The sequence below is a fragment of the Physeter macrocephalus genome, chromosome 9 (genome assembly GCF_002837175.3).
Source record: "Physeter macrocephalus isolate SW-GA chromosome 9, ASM283717v5, whole genome shotgun sequence".
In the NCBI taxonomy this organism is placed as follows: Eukaryota; Metazoa; Chordata; class Mammalia; order Artiodactyla; family Physeteridae; genus Physeter; species Physeter macrocephalus.
Window position 1 is genome coordinate 65317201 of NC_041222.1, and position 22369 is coordinate 65339569.

Sequence of the window (22369 nt, forward strand, 5' to 3'; positions counted from 1 at the left end):
ACATGTGGTGTAAAAGCCACAAGGCATGACTGTCCTTTCTTCCACGTATTCTGCCTGAGCAGCTGGGCCCTGAAGAGAAGGCCGGGTGATCGACAGTGAGGAAGCAGCTGTCACCAATGGTCTCTCTGCAGGCCATGGGTATTTCTTCTATGGAGACCTGTTTCCCCTGCATTTCTACCTTCTCATGGACCTTACTGCAAAAGAACTGATTTAGAGCAAAAGAACTGACTCAGTAGAATGAAATGAGGGTGGTTACTTCTGGAATGGAGAAAAGGTATGTCAATCCAACCATCTATTCCATTTTCTTCTTAACCACAACTCAGGACCTCAAAACTACGATAAATTAGCAGCAATCCTGAAGTCAATTTAAGTTGGGAGCCTCACAAAAATCTGCAGTAGGATACAGCATTCACAAAACAATCTGAAGGTAACTGGACATTGGATGTCTTCTTAAGAACACTTGATCATTACACTTAACAGTACTATTAAAAGGTTAATCTCTGTGACACAAACAGAGAGCATGCAAAGAAGTGTGGACAATTAGAAAAAATCGTCCAGATGGAAAAACCAAGGTTAAAATAAACAAGTGTTTGCAATCTTAGAATGTATTAGAAATCTAATAATCAGACGTTTTGTACGTAGGACATTTTCTTGACCAAGAAACATGCAGAATCTCGGACATCTTACATCCAAGTATATTTGGGGGCCACTGCATACAGTTTCCTTTAGATGAGACAGTGGTGGGAGGCATTCTTCCTCTGGGCCAAAAAATATAAAGAACAAGATGTCAAAACTACCCAGGGCTAGTGAATTACCTTAACTGACAACTCTGAGAGAAGCAACTTTTAAGCACAAAGATGACACTGCATTTCCAGATACCTGAGAAAATGAGCAGAACTCTTCTAGACACGTCTCTAAGCAAGATGGATACCACAGTCAGCTGTGACTAACTTCCCCTTACCACTCCAGGCGATGGTCTGAGCTGAGTTCTTAAATCAAGGGCGGAAAATAGGTTCCAACTTGAGTCAATTGACAGAGGTTGTCTGGAACACTATTTTGAAAAAATACTTGGGAGCCTCATCCAGACTCAGTGAGAAAGACTGCCATGATTGGCAATGTCTGCACTGGGCAGGAGAGGGAAAATTGATGGCACATGTACTAAGCGTCTGCCAGAGGCAACGTCCCTTTCATATTCTAAAGGAAAAGAAATCTACACAGCAAACTGGATTAACTTCTTATCCAGAGAGAATTTACATCAGAATTTCAAAAAAGCAGGAAAAACATCCATAAAATTATTTACCATTCGTCTTGAAAAGAAAACTGTAACAGAAAAAATAACCTGTGTGGCATGTACACTCTTCTAGTCAGTCTCCTCAAAGTAAACTGAATCTGCCAGAACAGTCAAGCTACAGCTCAAGGACATGTTTTTCTATGACCCAAGAGCTAAGAATGATTTTTACATTTTTTAATGATTGGGACAAAATTAAAAGACTATTTTGTGACACATGAAGATTACGTGAAATTCAAGTTTCAGTGCCCATAAATATAGTTTTATAGGATCACAGCCACATCTATTCATTCATGTGGAGGCTATATCTTCTTTCAAGCTATGAGGGCAAAATTGAGAAGTTGTGACAGAGACTGCACGGCCGGCAAAGCCTAACATATTTACTACCTGGCCCTTCACAGACAAGAATGCCAACCCCTGTGCTAGAAGAAATGGTATAAGGTTTCTTCAAGTTATAGGCAAGTAATTCTCTAACAAAGAAGGAAATTTAATTCAGTAAGTTTCATAAAGTACTTATCTGAGAAAGTTGCTACTCTGTCCCTTTGTTAACACATAAGTAATTACATGTAGTACTCATGAATAAAGTTTCCCTCATCATGCAACAAACAAAAAAATTCTGCTATGCCTCCCAGAGAAGTGTCCATATGGGCACAAAATGAATAAAGGAAAGAACTACAAGTAGACCTTAATTCTTTTAACCTCTGTTCTGCAAGTAGATATAAAAAAAAAAAAAAACATAAACTTACTTTTATTGTTTTGGTTTGAAGTCTCAATCCATTCAGGGTGTTGATAGCTTTCTCTGCATCCTTAGGGTCAATGTAGTTCACAAAGCCATATCCCAAGCTCTGCCCTAATGAAAGGGAAAGGGAAAAAGGCATACGGTTAGCTCTACACCACTGATGACAGACATCCACTTTCATTCTGGCATATGTTCTTGTCATTAACGCCAGCACATTCTCTCAATAGAAAAAAAAAGTCTACATTAATTCTTCTAGAAATATACATGTGGCCTTTTTTCATCTCCTATTACAGTTGCAAGTTTAAACATCAGTTAGAACTCAGCAAGCTGTGCTGTTTAAAAAACACACATACCCAAAGTGTTCCATCATACATGTCCTGCCTGAGCCAGAGCGCCCAGCAGCAAGGCAACATTCAGCTTCGGAAACTGTGGGTGCAAGCCTCCACTGAGCTGCTGTGTGGGCTTCATGGGCACGACTTTTTCAGCTTCAGTTTCCTTACCCATAAAATTGGAAAGCGAAAAGCATCAACCAAGAATCTGTCAGTGTTCTGTACACATTACCCTGACAAATTTACAGCCTTTACCAAGTACAATTATTTCAGATTCTAAAACGGTGGAGAATCGTGAGTATGTGTGTGTGTACATGGAATATATGTGTGTATATGCATAAGTACATTAATTTTAGAGGAGCTTATTCAAATAAACTGAATCCAATTTTCTAAAAGGGGTCTGAAGACCTAGCTAAGGAATACAGGGAAATATGAACACAAAGATTTACACTTGAGGACATCCAAGCCCATGAGAACATGTGGAAAAGAAAGAAAAGCATAAACAAAGATAAAAAACAGAATAATTTTGGAGTAAGAGTTGCTTCCAAATGAGTCTGCTGTTGCTTTTATCCATCATCTGAGCCCTCTCGCCCCTGGCTGACTGATGTGTCCCGACTCTCAAGAAATAGGAAGTAACAAGAGATCGGAATCAACGGAACGCACAGACAAGTAAAGCCAATCCTAAAGGTCTCCATTTTTCAACTAAGGGAAAGTTTCTCAGTTTGAAAAGGTGAGAAACACTATACGGGGGGTGGGGGGGTGACAAAAATGGACATTAAAAAGATTTAGCCTACTAAAAGTCAAACCAAACCAATTGAGGGTTTCCTGGAAGATTCCCAGTAAAGGTCCAAATACTTCTTATTAATTACCATTTGGGGATCAATTTCATAGCAAAAAAAAAAAAGGGATTTTTTTCTTCTTTTAAGCAGCAACTTAGGTCCAAGTGGTTATGAATACAGATATTTAGAATAGGCTAACCAGAGTAGCCAATGTGGTTCTTTATAAGTGTACAAAGAAAGAGAGAGAGAGAAGGCTAAACACAATGCCTAATAACCATGAAAACTTGGGATTGTATTTGGGGGACCACAATCATTTTGAGGGGATAATCATTGCTAGCTTATACCCTTTTATCAAATTATATTTTTTTCTGTTTTTAAAAACGGGGGTTAGGAGAGAGCTAAAACTAATTCAGTTCATTTTTTTTTCTCACACTACTCATATAGATTGTGTTTTACTCGAGGCTCTGTTTTTTGAAAACTTGCATGTGAAACCATTGCATTTTTAAGCATTCAGTTTTTTCCTAATTTGACATTTATCATGTGTCTACTGCATGCTCAGTGCCCTCTTATGAAATGTGTCGCAGTTCTTTTGTCACTGAGGATTCAAATAGGCTGAACATTAAAAAATCTGCTCAAAGAAGCTGTTTATGATGAAAATAACACAGGCTTTGGAGATTAAACACACAGAAGTTCTAATCCTGGCTCTGCTGTTTACCAGCTGTGTGACTTTGAAGAAACTAATTAACCTCTCTGAGTCATTAACTTCCTTATTTCTAGAATGAGGATAGTTCCTACCCAGTGAGGTTGCTAAGGCAGTGATGAGAACATTCACTATTGACGGAGGTAGACCACTCCAGTCAAAAAATAAAGTGAGGAAAAATAACATATCTACTAAATGTTAAGGAGTTTACATGTATTCATTTAAAATTAGGGCCTTCCCTGGTGGCGCAGTGGTTTTGAGTCCGCCTGCCGATGCAGGGGACACGGGTTCGTGCCCTGGTCCAGGAAGATTCCACATGCCACGGAGCAGCTGGGCCGGTGAGCCATGGCCGCTGAGCCTGCACGTCTGGAGCCTGCGCTCCGCAATGGGAGAGGCCACAGCAGTGAGAGGCCCGCGTACCGCAAAAAAATAAATAAATTAAATTAAATTAAACCAGAAAGATGCTACCAATATAACAGGGGAAGGAAAGGCAAAGTGAACACTAGGTGGTTTTGTCACACTGCTATTCTATAACAAAATCAAATTATCAATTGTACTAGCACTGAGTCCATTTCTCCTACCTACCCTCTCCACCACCCTCACACCTGTATTTTGGCAACTTCTAATCAAAGTCCTTTCTTAACCTTGGTACACACCGGAATCATCTACAGAGCTTAAAAAACAAAAACGAGAACAAAAACAAAAACTGATGCCTGAGTCCCTTTCCCCAAGTTTTTCTTTTTTAATTGGTCTATTATGAAGCATTGATACCAGGTTTTTTAAAGCCTGGTGACTCTAACACATGCAGCCAAGGCTGAGAATCACAGTTTTAATAGTGAGAGATACTCTGAAGCTGCAAATAAGGCTTCTGGGAGCTCTTAGAGGGGCCAGATGCTGATGGTCTGGGCATGCGAAGTGACTCTGTAAGGAAGACAGCCTTTTTACAGATGCATTTTTAAAAAACCAGTAGATGTCTTTCTTCTAAAATCTTCAAGTTATCCATCACTTCAGAGAAACAGTTTACTGCTTACAGGGTCACTCTCTAGCAGAGTAGTGCCTGCTGGAGTTGGGTCACTGGGTAAAGTAAAAAATCCTAACCTGCTTAGCTGTCTCTTGCCCTGTCCTCTGAGCTCTTACTCCTAGCACACTGTAGGCACTCAAGAAGTTTGCTAAATGCACGAATGAGAAACGCAGTGGTGTTATTAATTTAACCAAAGGTATTATCATCAATGTCACCATCAGATGGTCTAGCCATTGAATGAATGGGTCTTTGACCTGACCCCCTCAAGCAGCCACCGCTAGTTTTAATGAGTCAACCAAATTTCAACTATTGGAAATTGAGTAAACTCAATATTTATCCCCAGATGAGCTCTCTGCCACAAAGTTTCTAATTTGCTTAGTGGTAGTATTAGGATGAGCAACACCTGCCAATTAGTATTTAAGATAAGCAAAATGATATTACTACCCTAAGTAAAATAATATGAAAGGAGATATTTGCTGCTAAACGGCTGCATTCCCAAATCCACTGTAGTAGATGCATTAACATGTTGGCATTGGAACTACAAGGGAGTTAGTAACTTCACAGATTTTCATTTTAAAGTGAGTTAATCAAGTCAGCAAATATGTGTTGGATGCTTAAAATACATAGAGGCATCACAAATGATACAAAGATAGGCAAGACTCTCCCCATTCTCATCTTTAAGCTGTGTGGTGTTCTAGTGTTTAATTTTAGCCTCACACTGATCTTGTGAGATACTCATATTCTTCCCCTGTAAGGCAGAAATGGTATCTGAAGCTGGGCAAGGTCAATCAGCTTCCTCAAATGAAAAAACAGGCAGAAAGTAGTGGTCAGGACTTGAATCCAGGACTCTCAAATGCTATGTTCTTCTCCCCTCAATTCACAACTAGTTTATATCTGAACCTGGGTCACCTTCAATATGCCTGAAATATAATGTAAACACACTTTCTAACAGAGCTCTACCACAAAAACTTGTTTTGAGACAGTTGCCTACTGTCTCAAATTCCAGTACTTCTTGTGCAAATATCTATTTCAGTATATATGAATTCCTACGCTGTTATTCATTCCTATGACAATGTAAAGGCACCTTATTTATACAGTGCCTGTTTCAGGTTATTATGAGTGGAGATTTTTAAAAAATAGAAACAGTAGCAAGTCAAACATCAAGAAAAAATATTTAGCCTGGACCCACTTTTTCCCACTTTTGTATGCATCAGCTAGTAACAGTCATAAACTACCAAGGAAGGCTTGAAAACCAAGCATCATTTAACCATATCCTCCAAATCTACTTTTCACGTTATTCTGAATTTAGAATGTGCATACTGACAATCTCAAAACCAAGAATCACTTCTTTAAAAAACCTATAAAGCGGGCTTCCCTGGTGGCGCAGTGGTTGAGAGTCCGCCTGCCAATGCAGGGGACGCGGGTTCGTGCCCTGGTCCGGGAGGATCCCAAATGCCGCGGAGCGCCTGGGCCCGTGAGCCATGGCCGCTGAGCCTGCGCGTCCGGAGCCTGTGCTCCGCAACGGGAGAGGCCACAACAGTGAGAGGCCCGCGTACCGCAAAAAAAAAACAACTATAAAGCTCTACATTTAAATTCCAAGTATAACAATTATGGAAACCAACATGATCAGAAGAAACTTCTGAACAAAATGACAAAGCTAAGGCTCACCCAAAAAAGCCTTCAAGACAAATAAATCCTGTCTTTAGAAGCCAAAAAATTCCTCTGGTAGCTGAACATCAAGAATAAGGTCAATGCCGCTCGTCCCCAGCTATCCTCACAAGCTACCCGTGGTCCCATGCTCTTAGGGATTTTGGAAGCATTAATCTAAGTCTTGGTCCTAATAGTCACAGCTGGGATTCTAAAACCTCACTATGGAGGAAGCTATCTCTACAGTCATAGGACTAAGACCTTCAAAAGAAGGTACTGAAAGCTCCAGGTCAATACCGCACTTCCGCGCATGGTATTCTGTAGATAGTGTCTGTGTGAATGTCTTCTGTTTTGCACCCTTCTTTTTAATCTAAATATATGCCACAGAGAAGGATCACTTCTTCACAAGAGACAGAACAATTACTTATAAACTGTTCGTTGGCATAAGGAGAACAGTTATAAACAGGCTGCTTAGAGCCACGGTCAAGTGATCTAAAGCACAGAGCTGAAACACTCCAAGGCCTCTGAATGGGACTGAGGCACACTGAGAGCTGCGTGGGGGTCAGAGCAGGAAGAGGAAAACAGGAAGAGAATCTGTTTAGTGACAAAGTGCTAGTGGGAAACACAGTAAACTCCAATTTATCCCAAACAGTGCATAATTCAAAGCAGCAGCCGTTCCCTTGCCACCTACATTGCTTTTAATAGCATACTTTAATTACAAATTTAATTGCATATTTTAATTAAAAATACACAATCTTCTGGACCCATTTAATTCAAAGGTTACTTTATTTAGTCTTTTCTATTTCACATGACTACCAATGTTCTAAATATCAAACTACCCCCTCAGGTTTAAAGGTAAAAGCAATAGATCACCACAATTCTTGATTACAAACCTGGTACATAAATTTAATTTTATCCAACCAATATTAAGTGAGACCCTTCTCAACATGGAATTGTGAAAAATAAAATTCTGTATTTAAAAGTCATCCTAGGGCTTCCCTGGTGGCGCAGTGGTTTAGAATCTGCCTGCCAATGCAGGGGACATGGGTTCGAGCCCTGGTCCAGGAAGATCCCACATGCTGCAGAGCAACTAAGCCCGTGCACCAAAACTACTGAGCCTGCGTTCTAGAGCCCGCGAGTCACAACTACTGAAGCCCACATGCCTAGAGCCTGTGCTCTGCAACGAGAAGCCACCGCAATGAGAAGCCCGCGCACCACAGTGGAGAGTAGCCCCCGCTCGCCGCAACTAGAGAAAGCCTGCACGCAGCAACAAAGACCCAACGCAGCCAAAAATAGATAAATAAAATAAATTTTTTTTAAAAAGTCATCCTACATATTTCTCACCAACATTCAGCATTCATTTGTTCAATGATTATAGAAAATCTACTTTTTGCTAATCCCTGAGGATAAGCAAAGAGACAAAAAGTTCCTCTTCATAAAACTTACATTCTGGTAGAAGGAAACAAAAGAACAGGCTCTACAGTATATATTACAAGAGACTAAGGGCTAAGGAGAAAAAAAGCAGAGATAGGAGAGTTTGGAGTGCCGGGTCAGGGCTGCTGACCTAAATATAGTGGTGAGAGCAGGCCCCACCCTGAAGGTAACATTTGATCCAACACTTCAAGGAAGTAGCTCATAGTTTATTAGGGAAGCTGTGCAAGCAGATTCATTTCAGTGCAAGTTCTACCACAGGGGTATCACATCCCATCTGTTCTACCAGCTAAATCTGCCCCCACCCCCAGCCCCAGCCTCTTGGCATTAGCACAGGTCCTCATGTATTATTCTAATTTGGATTATTGCTACAATATCCTAACCCATCATCCCTTCCCTAGACCCCTGTTAACTCCCAAACCAGTCATTCTCAACTGTAATATTGTCTGGGTTATCTTTCTAGAAGAAAATCCCAATCATACTCTGGTTTCCAAGGTCATCATCAGCTTCTTGCTTACTTCTACTACCCCTATACGTACGTATACCCTCAAACGCATAATCAATTCCCTGTGCCTGGAAGACACATCTCCAACTGGCTAGCCCTGACAAATCCTTTAGGACTTTCTCTGAGACCATTTCCTGCCACAATTTGTCCCACTCCCAATGCTCACTGTCCAGTGCCCCTCCCTAGTCCTTCCACAGCCTTTATATTATACACCTTTATCTTAATACGTATGGGTATTGAGTCAATTTGGATGTCGCCTCCCTTAGACTGTTGAGCAAAGGCAAGCTGAGCATAGCTCCTGATATAAAAGACCCTAGCATAGATTATTAATATGCCCATTGAAACAATGAATGAATGAACAAGCTAATAAAAAAAGAATGAACAAACGAAGAAACAGCCATCTGCCTTCCAGGAACTTACGGTTTAGAAGAGAGATGCCCTTATAAACATGCTCCCCATGTCCCTACATCGTACCAGATGGTTACAGAACAAAAGGAGACAAGATGCTCAAATGTTACAGTATTCTGTCTTTATAAGGGAGTGATGTAAGATACATTTTTTCAAACAGTTCACGTAAAATTTTTCATATGAAAATTTTCTACAAATACCATTTAAATAAAATCTCAATTTAAAAAAATGTCACCTAGAGTAATTTGATAGATTTACATAAATCTGTTTCACAAATCTGTAAGTATAAATTATGGGATGTCAGCATATAATTTTGTTGAAAGTGCTTTTTCACTAATATAATTAAGTCTGCCGAGACTATTCATGTACAAGTCAAATAAAATGCAGAGTGAATTCTGTAAAAACCTAGTAGTTGAATCAACAATAAAAGGTGACTATGCTGATTGATGTGTATCTATTATTTTATTTAGAGCAGTAGTAATGCTTTATGAAATAAAAAGGACAAAAGCAGCATGACTCTTTTCTAAATCCCCCAGTAAGCAGAAACAGGTCACTATGGTCCCCTCTGACAAGCAAGACTCTTTGCAAGATGAGGTTTAATAATGTAACATTTAACAACAACAACAAAAAAGCAAATTGGGAAGATATACTGTCTCTAAACATGGTCCCTGTGTAAAACTGCATCCCTTAACAAAAAAAGCAAATAATTTGATTTAGGAAAACAAGTTTTCACTCCAAGGGGGGGCAATTTTTGTTTTTAAAGACAGATCCACCCCTTTCCCTCATTCTAACACCATTCTTCCCTCCTCCCCCAAACACAAAATGAAGTTGCAAATGTGTTGTGTTTCTTCAGATGGACTTTCTGTTCTTGGGCACTGGTTTTGTGTGTCTGTTCAGACAGGCTGTGTACTGCAGCTCTGGCACCACAACAACATGCACCAGACTTTACAAAGGAGCTTTCTCAACATCTCAGATCTGATGTGTAACAAAACCATGTGGGTACCACACATCAGGGGAAAGCTTTGAGAGAATCTTAGAAGAACAGAAGAGGGATGTAATCTTCTCCAGTCTCTCCAAATTTTAATTCCTGACTTAGCCTGAGTCTCCTCAGATGCCAGATGCAGGAGGTCCTTCCATTTAAATATTCAACTAACTCAGGTCAAATTAAACAGGTCCTCCTCATCGCCCTCTGATGGGAAAGATCAAATTGTGAGGCAGAGAACTGGTGAGATCCTATTACTACAGACCAAGCCAGACTCCCTTGAAAGCTCGGAGCATTTTTACCAGCTTCCCAAAGGATATTACCAGGGATTATCACCAGGATGGAGAATTCAACCTAGACACTCACATAATACAGAAAACAGATGGCTCACTAGAAGACTCATCTTCTACCCAACTGCTAATAAAGCTGGCCTGAGACTAAAGAGCCCAATATTTTAAAATGGTTTTCATGACTTTACAGATATATTGAGATAACATAGAAGAGTTTAAATCGTAACTTTTCTGCTGAAATCAAAGTTGTAAATACTCATCACTTGGTAAATATTCCCTAAGTGGCCTAATTCGAGAGGGAGCAGTTAATGACCTCAAGCACCGGAGCATTTTCCTACTGAGTTAATTTTAATGGCCATATCTGTCCTCCGATTATACAACTGGTAGAGCTCCATTTTGCTATAGTTCCAGTCCCAGTAATTATGAATCTGCTGGCAATGCAGCATGACCTTGCTTAAGTTGGCAAAACTGTGGGTTCTTAATACATCACCATTTCAGACATTAAGAACTCCCACACAATTCAGTCTTAGGCTTCTGAGAACAGCATAATAAATCCTCTAAATTCTCAAATAGTGCATATGGGTACTAAGATGTCTTGCATCGGAGACCAGGAAGATTAGGAAAAATGATCTTTATTTAAAGTGGGAAAATAAACTATTTCTTCTAGTACACCCATCTTAGGAGAAGACTTTAACTTGGACCAGGTTCTCTAGCTTGAGAAAAAGTGAATAAGATATTATAGCATCTCAACACCATTGTTAAAAACAAACAAACAAAAAACCAAAACCAGTTCTCATTACTCTCTGATGTAGGTAGTTGCTCTAAAAGAAAACTCAGCAGGCCTACCTTCAAACACTGGAGCTATCCCCGTGGTGAGAGCAAAAGCCAGAAAACTGTTAGTTGGCCAGAAAGTCAGACCTTACCATTCAAAAAAAGGATATTAACATACCCTGAGTTAGGGCAAAATCAACTCTCAGTTAAAGATCTGAGTCGGCTACAATAGTCTCACTTCTTTGTTACTTATAATTAACTCTATACAGATTTCCCCTGCCATACACACACAAAATGGGGCTTGTGCAGAATTCCCTGGCAGTCCAGTGGTTATGACTCTCTGCACTTTCACTGCTGAGAGCGCAGGTTCAGTCCCTGGCTGGGGAACTAAGATCCTGCAAGCTGCAGGGCGCGGCCAAAAAAAACCCAAAAAAACAAAAAGGGGCTTGTGTTATCTGCTTTATTTTGTGCTTACTTAAAAAGCAGTAGAGTTGTTCAAATAAATATCATTTGAGATGAGGGCCAGGGAACTATACTCCTCAAAATATTACTGTGGTAAAGAGGGAAACCAGTTAACAACTGCAGTAGTAAAAAGGGCATCTGCTGTTGCTTGCACTACCAGCTGGTGTCAATCTACACACACACGGAAATCGGTAAGCAGTCCATCAAAAAGCAGTACAGTTTCTTAATGTGCTTCTCTCTTTGTAAGAGATTTTAATTTAGATATTGCAAGAAAAAAAATGTAAAGGCCCTAAACACTATAATTAGCCCAGTGCCCTTTCTGAGCTGTATAAGAGAGTTTTGCCAACCACTATGGTGTGGTGTTTTGTCCAGAAGAATGGGAAACATTAGTCAGACCATGCAAATCCCACCAGGTCCATATGATTTTAAAAAATTGTTACAGAGGGTAAGTTTTCTTCCTGAACACATAATGGTTTTTTTTTTTTTAAAGTTTCTCACTCACCCCAAAGTTAAAGGTTCACCAGCCAAAACCTTCCAATAGGCAAAGCTCAGGAAGTCGGGGAGAGAAGTCTGTTCCTGCTGCCCCATAAATGCTTTTATCTAGCTCTCTGGAAGCAAACAGTACCACTACCTAATTACTGACTGCTATCAAGCATCTTATGAGCCTTATATTACATACAGCCAACATATTTAATTCTCACAACAAAGCTCTCTGTAACCCATTTTACAGTAAAAACATGGAGGCCCTGAGACATTAACTAACTTGATCCAAAGGCATAGAGGTAGCTGGTAAGTGGTAGTGTAGTTTTCGAAACCATAATTGACTTATCCAAACTCGGTCTTTTCAGCATACATTTCACTGCCTTTGGCCAAGCTTGGGAATTATTTTGAGGCAGAGTCCTGTGCATCCGAAGTACACAACTTTTCAACCAGGATATTCATAATCTCCAAATACACCTGCATTGTTTTTCTTGTTCTTTGTCATGTAACTGATTGACTGGAACGTCGCCATTCTTTCTCAATCCATCAAGACACTATGTATTAAAAGAAAAAACCACGAAAAGGTTTATCGCCTCACAGGTACACAAACCACTTCAACCCTCAAAACAAATCCATCACTACAAAACACATAGAGATCTCCGCATTATAAAAATATTCATTTAAAACAGGACTTGCTTTACATACTCCTTTTCCAGAAACTCAGAAAGCAATTCTTATGGCTAAAGCCAAACGTGTTTGCTACTGCCAAAATCGTCTCCCACACGAGACACTTCCCTCATCAGCAGATTGCATTGAAATGCTTTCACACGCATAGCATGGTTTTCTAGCTGCAGAAAAGCAGGTGGGATCAGTACCACATGGTCTCTGCCCTCTAAGATCTTAGCTCAAAAATGTAAAGCAAGACAATAACCAAGAGACATGCAGGCACTTAATGAACACAGAACACCTACATTTAATCACTGGCATTTAAAGCTTAACCAGGATGAACTTGAAGAGAAGGCTTTAGGAGGTGAAATTTAGGAGATTCTTGTCAGAGAAACTGTGGAAACAGGCATATGGAGAAGAGCTAATTGGTGGAGAAGTACAGAGGAGTTGGTTAGACCAAAGGCGCATTGAACAACAAGTGGTCTGTGCAGAGGTAAGAAGCAGACCCTCCATCTTGAGAACAGGGGCACCCCATGTAAAGGCTTGTAGTGGTCACAGTGTAGGATGCACCAAGCAGGAAGTGACGATGAAACACACGAGAGAAACCTACGGAGGTTAACCTTGGCAGCTTGAACAATCACTTAAGGAGATGCAGATCTAGCATCAAGGAGACTCCTGGGGAAGAAGCCGTGACAACCCAGAAAGGGGATCTGACCCCAATTCCCTTTCAAAAAAGTCCCCAGAGATCTCTAAAAAGACAAAAATGAGAGGATAAAAACCCATCATATCTTTCACAAGTCCCTACAAATCGCCCCAATCCTAAATCGCAAACTTCTCATCTGGACAAATCCCAGCCCAAACCTTCTATTCCTAATTCTCCTATTCCACAAAAACTTTTGTTCATGCTACAGTTCTCTGAGCCCCTGTCAAGTACACTCGTATCTGAAAATGAGCCTGATTAACTCAATCCAAGTGGCCTTTTCCCCCAAAACTGAACTTTCGGAACAACTACTCTTCCTTCAGAGGGCCTTCCACATTAAGGGCCAGGATTGGAATCGAAAGCAATCCCTCAAACCCCAGGAGGATCTGTATTTCCTTGGCGCGATAACGTCTCACCTTCGTAAGAGTAACAAGACACAAGGAACCTTTAGAACCTTAGGCTAATACCCTGACATGAATACAGCACCACCCACCTAATGACCTCTCAAATATTCATTCACTATGAATCTAACAGGGTGTAGATAACCCCCAGCCAACAAAGAGCAGCACTCAAGATGACGGCCCCAGGGAAGGCTTATGATTTCTGAGATCTCTTTTACAAAGCTATAAAAACATATGTACCTGAATGCTCCCCAACTCCCAGTTAAGCTGCTATTATGAGTGAAAGTGTTAATAACCACCCTAAGTGGGCGCAAAGTGTTAACAAACCTCACTTTGACATTTTGTGTAATAAAAACATATGTACCTGAATGCTCCCCAACTCCCAGTTAAGCTGCTATTATGAGTGAAAGTGTTAATAACCACCCTAAGTGGGCACAGTGTTAACAAACCTCACTTTGACATTTTGTGTAGCAATCACGAAGTTATACACGACTTCTGAATTCACACACATATCTAAGTCCTTTACATATAATATGGTAATACCAAGCCAAAAAATAAAGAGGGGGAGGGAGGAAGGCCAGGTCATTTAAGGAGGAGACACTGGATAGCATTGTATCATCAAGAAAAGAAAGTTTCGGGCTTCCCTGGTGGCGCAGTGGTTGCGCGTCCGCCTGCCGATGCAGGGGAGCCGGGTTCGCGTCCCGGTCTGGGAGGATCCCACGTGCCGCGGAGCGGCTGGGCCCGTGGGCCATGGCCGTTGGGCCTGCGCGTCCGGAGCCTGTGCTCCGCAGCGGGAGAGGCCACGGCAGGGGGAGGCCCGCATACCACAAAAAAAAAAAAAAAGAAAGTTTCAAATAAAGTAAAAGCACGTATCATTTCACCTTCTTATCTGCATCACTGATAAAGTATCCTCCATACAAGTAACAAGGCTTCCATCTGGGGACAACTCTCCACTTTAGTTCATTTTATTTTAAAAAGACAGACCAGAATGAAATTACTGATATTTTTAGCAACAACAAAGGAAGTAAAATTCCAGAGGAATCCATTGTCCCCAATCTACACAAAGATTTAGGCATAAATAACATACGATTTTCCTTCTCTCTGTACAGGACATTTTGTTTAGTCTATATTTAATAAAGAAAGGCAGTTACATTTCCAAGACGATGTGAGGAGCAGGGTTTTTTTCCTCCCCCTCAATTTAAAATAGTCACACAAAAGCACAGATTTTTATACTTAGGAGAAATCCCCAAACAGACCAATTGTGTTTTGGCAGGTTAGGGTATAAATGCTGACTATAAAGGAAACCTATTTAAATACTGCAGATACAGCTTCAAGGACCTCAAAAAAGCCCTCTCTGAAGCAGTAAAGAGGAAAGAATCCCAATGGAACAAAATCTACAGAGGAAGCTGAGCAGGACACGGTAAAAGTGGTAAAGGCTGCAAGTCAGGTGGGAGCCATGGCTACAATTAAGTCAAAGAGGTGCCCTCACAAAAATAAATATCCGCTTGGTTTCTTGCTAAGGGACAGCTATGTTACAGCAAACCACTCTGAGACCCCAGTGCAATTTCTCCAACAATTAACAGATGGCTTCTAAACAGAAATACAAAAGGGGCTAGCTCTTGCAATTGCCACATTCATATCACACAGAAGCATCTCTTCCACAATCACCTAGTTTAAAAGTCGAAAGAATTAGGTCCTGTAATCCTCTAAATTAAAAATTCACAAAAACACAAGGACAAAAAAGCAAATGCTTAAAAGATTTAGCCTAGACAATCATTCAGCACACAAAGGTGATGCAGCACTGTCCACATCAGCATCACAGCAAATGCACCATCACAAGGAACTAGAGAGGTGTGTCTTTTACCACTGACTAAAAGTATATTAAAAATGAAATATTCAAATCATACAGTCCACAACTTAGTATACCTGACCACTGCTGCTAACTCCTGGATACATTACCCTGTGAGACAGGAAAAAACCTAAACACGAAAATAATCTTTCTAACTTATTACCATTTTATTGTCTCATGTACCCACGAATCTACAAGCAGGGTGCAGGTAAAAAATTTTATTCAAGAAGTGCACCTCAACTAATTCAACTTAGGAACTTTTAAAATGTTTTCTTTCATCTGCTATTACTAAAGTTACTGGACTACTTGCTTATTCTCATATCTGAGGTTCACTCTTGGGGAAAGTGCTGTGTTTTTATGGCACCAGATTAGTATTAAGGACCCTCTGGATGTGGGAAAGTAACTTCTACAGACAGAGCTTCTAGGTTTTAGGGGCCATATTACATAATTCTACAAACACATTTCAAGATTAGGGCAAAGACAGGTAACAAAAGAGCTCTCATTCATACTAATTCATCTTTTTGCCACCAAGTGTCCCCTAAAGAAAAGGGGTCAAGGAGTTTATGGCCTCCTGCTAAGTCTCAGACCTAGATCCATTAAATGATACCTCATCAGTGACAAAATCAACCTTGCTCTTGTCAAGTAAGTTTCACAAATAATTTCAGACCTGTGCATTAGAATCAGTCACATTAAAGAGCATCCTACTCAGGAGAATGCTATACAAAACACTAGGTATTCAACTACAAGTACATCACTCAAACAAAGATTTCACTAAACACTAGTCTTTAGTTCACTCTAGTATGCAATAACCTTTAGTGTCGAGGAGTTTTCCTATTTTGTTGCTGACAGTTTCTTACTTGCTATTTTATAAAGCAACAGAACACTAAATAGTTATATATTACAAACTAATCTCCTTTATTTGGGGAAAAACTTGAAAATCTTATGTATGCTGCCAGATCACTTATAGTTAAGTCCTATTCCCAAATATAATATAACGCTTATTCTAGTTCTCTTAATAAACACTAACATTATTAAGGTATTCCATATATACCTAAATTACCAATCTTACTTTCCTCAAGGAAGAATATTTCCTAGCAAGAAACCACACATATATATACACTCTGAATTGCATTTCGTTAATCCAAAAGCCTTCTATACTTTATTATTTGCGTTCTTGATCCTCTGCTCCTCCCTAAAAAACATACACCTAAAACTAAAGGAAGTAAAACTTGTATTATGGTTTAAAAAGCTTTATCATCTTACAGTTGTGACTTGCGTATGTGTAAAAACCTCAGACATCTCTGAGATTTAGTTAAGATTCAGATAAAAACTGACTGGTTCTAAACAGCATTCTTTTGAAGCAAGGAATAGGGGCAAATTATTTTTCATAAGCCTCCAGAATATGAAAGATTACATTAAACATAAAATTTAAAAATTCAATTAAGTATTCTATGCTACTTGGCCATCTTAATTATAGTCCTTCCACTCTTAAAACATGGGAATTAACCCATAATTTCTTCTCTTTCCTAGCAATTCAAGACTTCTGGTTGAATATCCAGAAAAAAAAAACCTAAAGGTTAACCACAGTGATAACTATATTAGTTACCAAGTTTCATCAAATAACTGTCCTTGGTCAAATTTTAAATCTTACCATAAGATATAATTACTTCCCAATCTTGACTGCTGCCTAAGCCTTTGATTCCATCATTCCTTACAAAGCTAAGGTGTTCCTTCATTTTAATTTTCTATCACTTTCATCTAGGATAAAAAAATAAGTGAAGCAAAATTTCTAAGGAAATTCAAATCAAGTGACCAGGAGCTAAGAGAGATTTTTACAATCCCCACAGGATTTTGTTTTCTGAATGCAGAACCTATGCAGAACCTACAGCCTAATTAAGGTGTTATTCAAAGATTTTCTGTATCATTTCCTATAAAACCTGGTAATATCTTGGCCAGGCCATCCTTCTTCCCACCCCCATGCTGTGTTTTTACTTAAAGCTACTTGAACAGAAATCCCATTCTAATCCTCTAAAGCTTACATAAATATCTTAACAGGTTGCACGGTAAGAATATAAAATTGATCATATTTCAAACAAAGTTAAGATTCTGCATCAATGATTAGAAATAAAAATACTAAAAATAAAGATAAAACTAGAATTTGATCTTTTCTTTTTTTTTTTTTTGTGGTACGCGGGCCTCTCACTGCTGTGGCCTCTCCCGTTGAGGAGCACAGGCTCCGGACGCGCAGGCTCAGCGGCCATGGCTCACGGGCCGAGACGCTCCGCGGCATGTGGGATCCTCCTGGACTGGGGCACGAACCCGTGTCCCCTGCATCGGCAGGCGGATTCTCAACCGTTGCGCCACCAGGGAAGCCCTAGAATTTGATCTTTTCGAAGAGAACTGAAGACTGTTCAAAAAGAATTGATACTGAGGATGTATACCACTGACTCTATGGAACACAGAAATGTAATGCCTCTAAGCATACCTATGTCCCCACATGGCTAGAAACCACGGAGTTTTAATTAAATGATGACTAAGTAAGCAGAGGGAATAAATGAAGGTTATTCACAAGCAAGCTTGTTTTTCTACAAGGTATATGCCTCTCATCAGCTGCTATAAACAGCAGGAACCACCAAACATTACTGATGTCTGAAGATTAACCAGCTGAGTGACCACAGAGAATGCCATTACTACTGGTGATCTCACTCAAGGAGGAAAGTAGTGACCACAAAACATAATGAAATGGGGGAGCAGTCACAAGATGTTATTTAGGACAGAATATCAATTATCTTCATTGCAACTACGACTTTTGCATAATTATATCAGAACTTCACTTTCCTCCACCAATGATAATGTGAATCAAATATGAGTCAACTCTTTGAAAGATAGAGCCAAGGGACTTTATAAAATACACATACGTATAAACCTCGCAAAACAAAGACAGACATCTTTACCAATAGCTTTTGTTTTCCTCAAAGCTAAAAGTCTCAGGGCAAGTAAGCAGTCAGCTTGGGCAGTTCATCTATTACAGCTATGACAAATTTAACAGGTTCAAAGAAGAGAAAACTGTGACCCTACAGACACTGGGAAAATGGTCAGGATGCAAACCCTGGAGGGTTACTGGCAATAAAGAGTACCGTACAAAAAGGGGTAACTGTTTTGTTAGAAGTGAAAGATAGTCCTTAAACAACAACCCTCAGACTCCATCAGAGGTAAAAGCTGTTCCAAACAAACCAAAATAAAAATAAAAATCACAACACCTTTATCCCTACGAAGCAGTAATATGTCTGAGTATATGATGACTCTAGACTGCAGCTTAACTTCTTCCACATCATAGATGCTTTACAGAATCTAGCTGAACACACATGGTATGTTAAAGAACTAAAAGTTCAGGTTAGAATGATATAGGTGTGAAAGGTATCCAACTAACTGGAAATATGACCTGAGCCAAAAAAGGGCTCAATCTCCCATTAAGATTCAAATAACTTCCTAATGGAAAACTTTCTGGTCTAAACAAGATGTTATCTAGAAAGTGAGGCCTGGAACCTGTACCTTCTTTGACAGCCCTGTGTGGAAAGACGGTGAGTTCAATACAGGGACTTCTAAGCAATTTCAAAAGTTACTTTCTTATGGGTCAATGTGATGTCAACCAAAAAAAAAAAAAAAAATCAGTAAGCTTACTTTTGGGTGTGTAGAAAAGTAAACTCTGACACACAGAGACAGAAATGTGAATTAAGCATGAATTGTTTCACTAGAGTTCTATATTATAAGTAACATAAACTGACTCTAGCTAACTAGCAAAAGGGAATTTATTGGAAGAGGCACAGAAATTTTCAGAATCAATAGGGGTTGGGAACCAGGCTCCAGTGGGCTAAGTAGTGAAAAGAACAGCCATCATCTCAGATCTAAACACACAGTCTGATGAGATGGTTCACCATCACCATCTCATCCTTCCATCACTTCCTTGAGGTCTTGGGAGAAAATACCTAATTGATTTTACTTGGGTCCCATACTGACCCCTTGTCTATACTAAGGCAAGGACAGAGAGAACCTGTCTCTTGGATTCTGGAACTATACTCCCACCAACTGTACACCAAGAAAGAGAATACCTCAATATGGAATGGTCTTATGAAATCAGAGAGACAATCTTCTCTTGCATCCATGAAGGGTCTTATGAATTTCTCCATACAAACTGAAAAGAAATACCTCTCTTATTTCTGATCAAATAAAAGACTGCTTCAAAGACTGACCATCAAATGGAATAATCAACAAATCACTAGTGGACCAGACCATCCCCTGGATATAGAAAGCATTGCTTCTAACTCCTAGCTCAAAAACAAAAGAAAGTCACCAGTTTAGAACATTCTGCATCCCCCTCTGCAAACTATGACCAGTTCCCTCCACCTCTACCACACCTTAAAAATAAGGTGCCAATAATGTAAGAAATTACATTATCAGAGTATGTTGTGACTCAGGATCTCTTTAACAGATAGTCACTACCCTAAATCAAGTACCCAACACTGGCTGATATTCTCCAGCATGCCAAGATTCTTAGTTAGACAAAGGCTGCTAACCTGAGTCACTTTCACCACTAATACCAGTCAAGAACTTACAGCTCCAGAGGAACATCTTCCCTATCCCAATAAGAGGTCTTTGGTAGCTCGCCACAAAGAACGCAGCGCGGAGAAGTCTGCATGAAGCCTGAATTAAGACCTTAAACTATAAAAAGTATTAACTTTTTTTTATTATTTTATTAAAGCCTCCACCGGGGGAGCCTTTCTGCTAAGTCTCAACTCATGGAATTGCTCTTAAGTTGTCAATAGCCAGCAATGAAAATAAATACAGTCACTAAGCGTGGAATGATGTTCCTGTTGCCAGCAGGCATCTGGCAGATGCCAACAGAGAAGGCAGGAGGCGAAGATATGAGACCGAAAATTTTAAAGGAAGACTGCTCTACTCAGTAGCATAGAATCTGAAATAATGTAACGGCAGAAACAGGCCACCACCTGCCTCTAAATTCAACCTACATCAGCATCTGTCTCCCAAAGTTGCTGCAGGAAGATGCTTAAGCCTTTCTTTACTACAGTAATTGTTCCTGTGGTCTAAAAAGGAATGTCCCTGGCTGGGTTTTTGTTGTTGTTGTTGTTGGTTGGTTAATTGTGTTTTTGTTTTTGTTTTTTTAAGGGAGGTGGGATTGGGTGGGGTGGGTGTGCTGGGGAAGGAAGAATAATGGAAGGAAAAGCTAAAACTATAGATGAGAATTTCTATTTTTCCCTCTTTGGCTCCTTCTACTGAGCAACAGCTTTCTGCCAAGATTTCCTTCAGGTTCTCAGTGGAGGAGAGGATGAAGTGAGATAAAGAGAAAGAAGTCCGGAGCCATCGCCCTGTGTCCCAGGACACCCCACAGGCGGTCATCCCTGGACGCTGTGACTCTCTGGGAGAAGAGGAAGTAGAAAAAAAGTGTGAAGGCAGAGAAAACTGCTGGAGAGCAAAGCTGCTTTAGTTCTTTTCTGAAACTACCGTGTGTGCCACTACCTCTTCTTCCAGGTGGCCTGCCATTATGCCATGGAGATTGCAGGCAACTTCCAAAAAGAAGAAAACAAGCCTGAACCAGGCTGGACCACAGCAAAGGGGCGAGATGAAGTCCCTGCAAGTAGTGAGCAATCTGATTAAATACTGCACAAATTCACTGTTTTACCTGGATATTCCTTTTATGGGGAAACTGGCAAGAACTAAGTTTGAAAACAAAGAAATTATTTCAAAGGGAGGGGTTGATTCCTAAAGGCAAGTTGAAATGAAAGGAAATAAAATACGCAGAAAAGCCCATGGTCCAAAGAAAGAAATTTGGTATCTCCTGAAACAATTACTATATATACAATATATATGTTAAAAATATTTTATATATTATTTTTTAAAGTTTTTTAGAAGTAAATTTTATATATATATATAAAATTTACTTTTAAAATACTTTGGTAGGGCTTCCCTGGTGGCGCAGTGGTTAAGAATCCGCGTGCCAATGCAGGGGACACGGGTTCGAGCGCCGGTCCTGGAAGATCCCACATGCCGCGGAGCAACAAAGCTCGTGTGCCACAACTACTGAGCCTGTGCTCTAGAGCCCACAAGCCACAACTACTGAGCCCACGTGCTGCATCTACTGAAGCCCGTGCACCCTAGAGCCCGTGCTCCGCAACAAGAGAAGCCACTGCAACGAGAAGGCTACGCACCGCAGCAAAGAGCAGCTCCTGCTCGCCACAACTGGAGAGAGCCCACGCGCAGCAACGAAGACCCAACACAGCCAAAAATAAGTAAATAAAATAAATAAATTTATAAAAAATAAAGTACTTTGTTATAACAAATACTATACAATTTCACTTTTTACTTATATGAGGTACCCAGAATAGGCAAATTCATAGAGATAAAAAGTACAATGGTGGTTGCCAATGGCTTGGGGGAAACAGGGTGGGGAGTTACTGTTTAATGGGTACAGAGTTTCTGTTTGGAATGATGAACTGGTTCTACAAATAGTGGTGATAGCTGCACAACACTGTGAATATACTTAATGCCATGGAGCTATACACTTAAAATGGTTAACTTTATGTTATATATATATTTTACCACAATTAAATTTTTTTTTAATTTGTCATGAATCAGTGTGATGTTATTTATGTGCCAGTAGCTTTAATTCTAGGAGTGGTCATATAAGACACTATCCTGAATGCACACACAGTCCAGGAATAATTAACTAGCAAAACACAAGTAAGGACCAACCTCCAAAAGTAACTAGTTACAAGACTATCTACTATCCATATCTAAATCAACAACCATTTCTCTGCTAATTAGTACAATGAATGTCAAAATGGGTTTTTGTTCCTTCAGCTACTTATTGTTAATTAGTGTAATGAGAGTTAGAAATGGGGTCTC

The 22369-nt window shown here is 39.9% G+C and overlaps 1 protein-coding gene across 1 annotated transcript in view; it reads right to left on the reverse strand.

The window, feature by feature from the left end:
* ELAVL2 (ELAV like RNA binding protein 2) overlaps positions 1–22369 on the reverse strand; it is a 133717-nt gene that overhangs the window by 37461 nt on the left and 73887 nt on the right. The window contains 1 exon segment of the mRNA XM_024132895.2: positions 2035–2138. Within this exon segment, the coding sequence (XP_023988663.1) occupies positions 2035–2138 (104 nt within the window).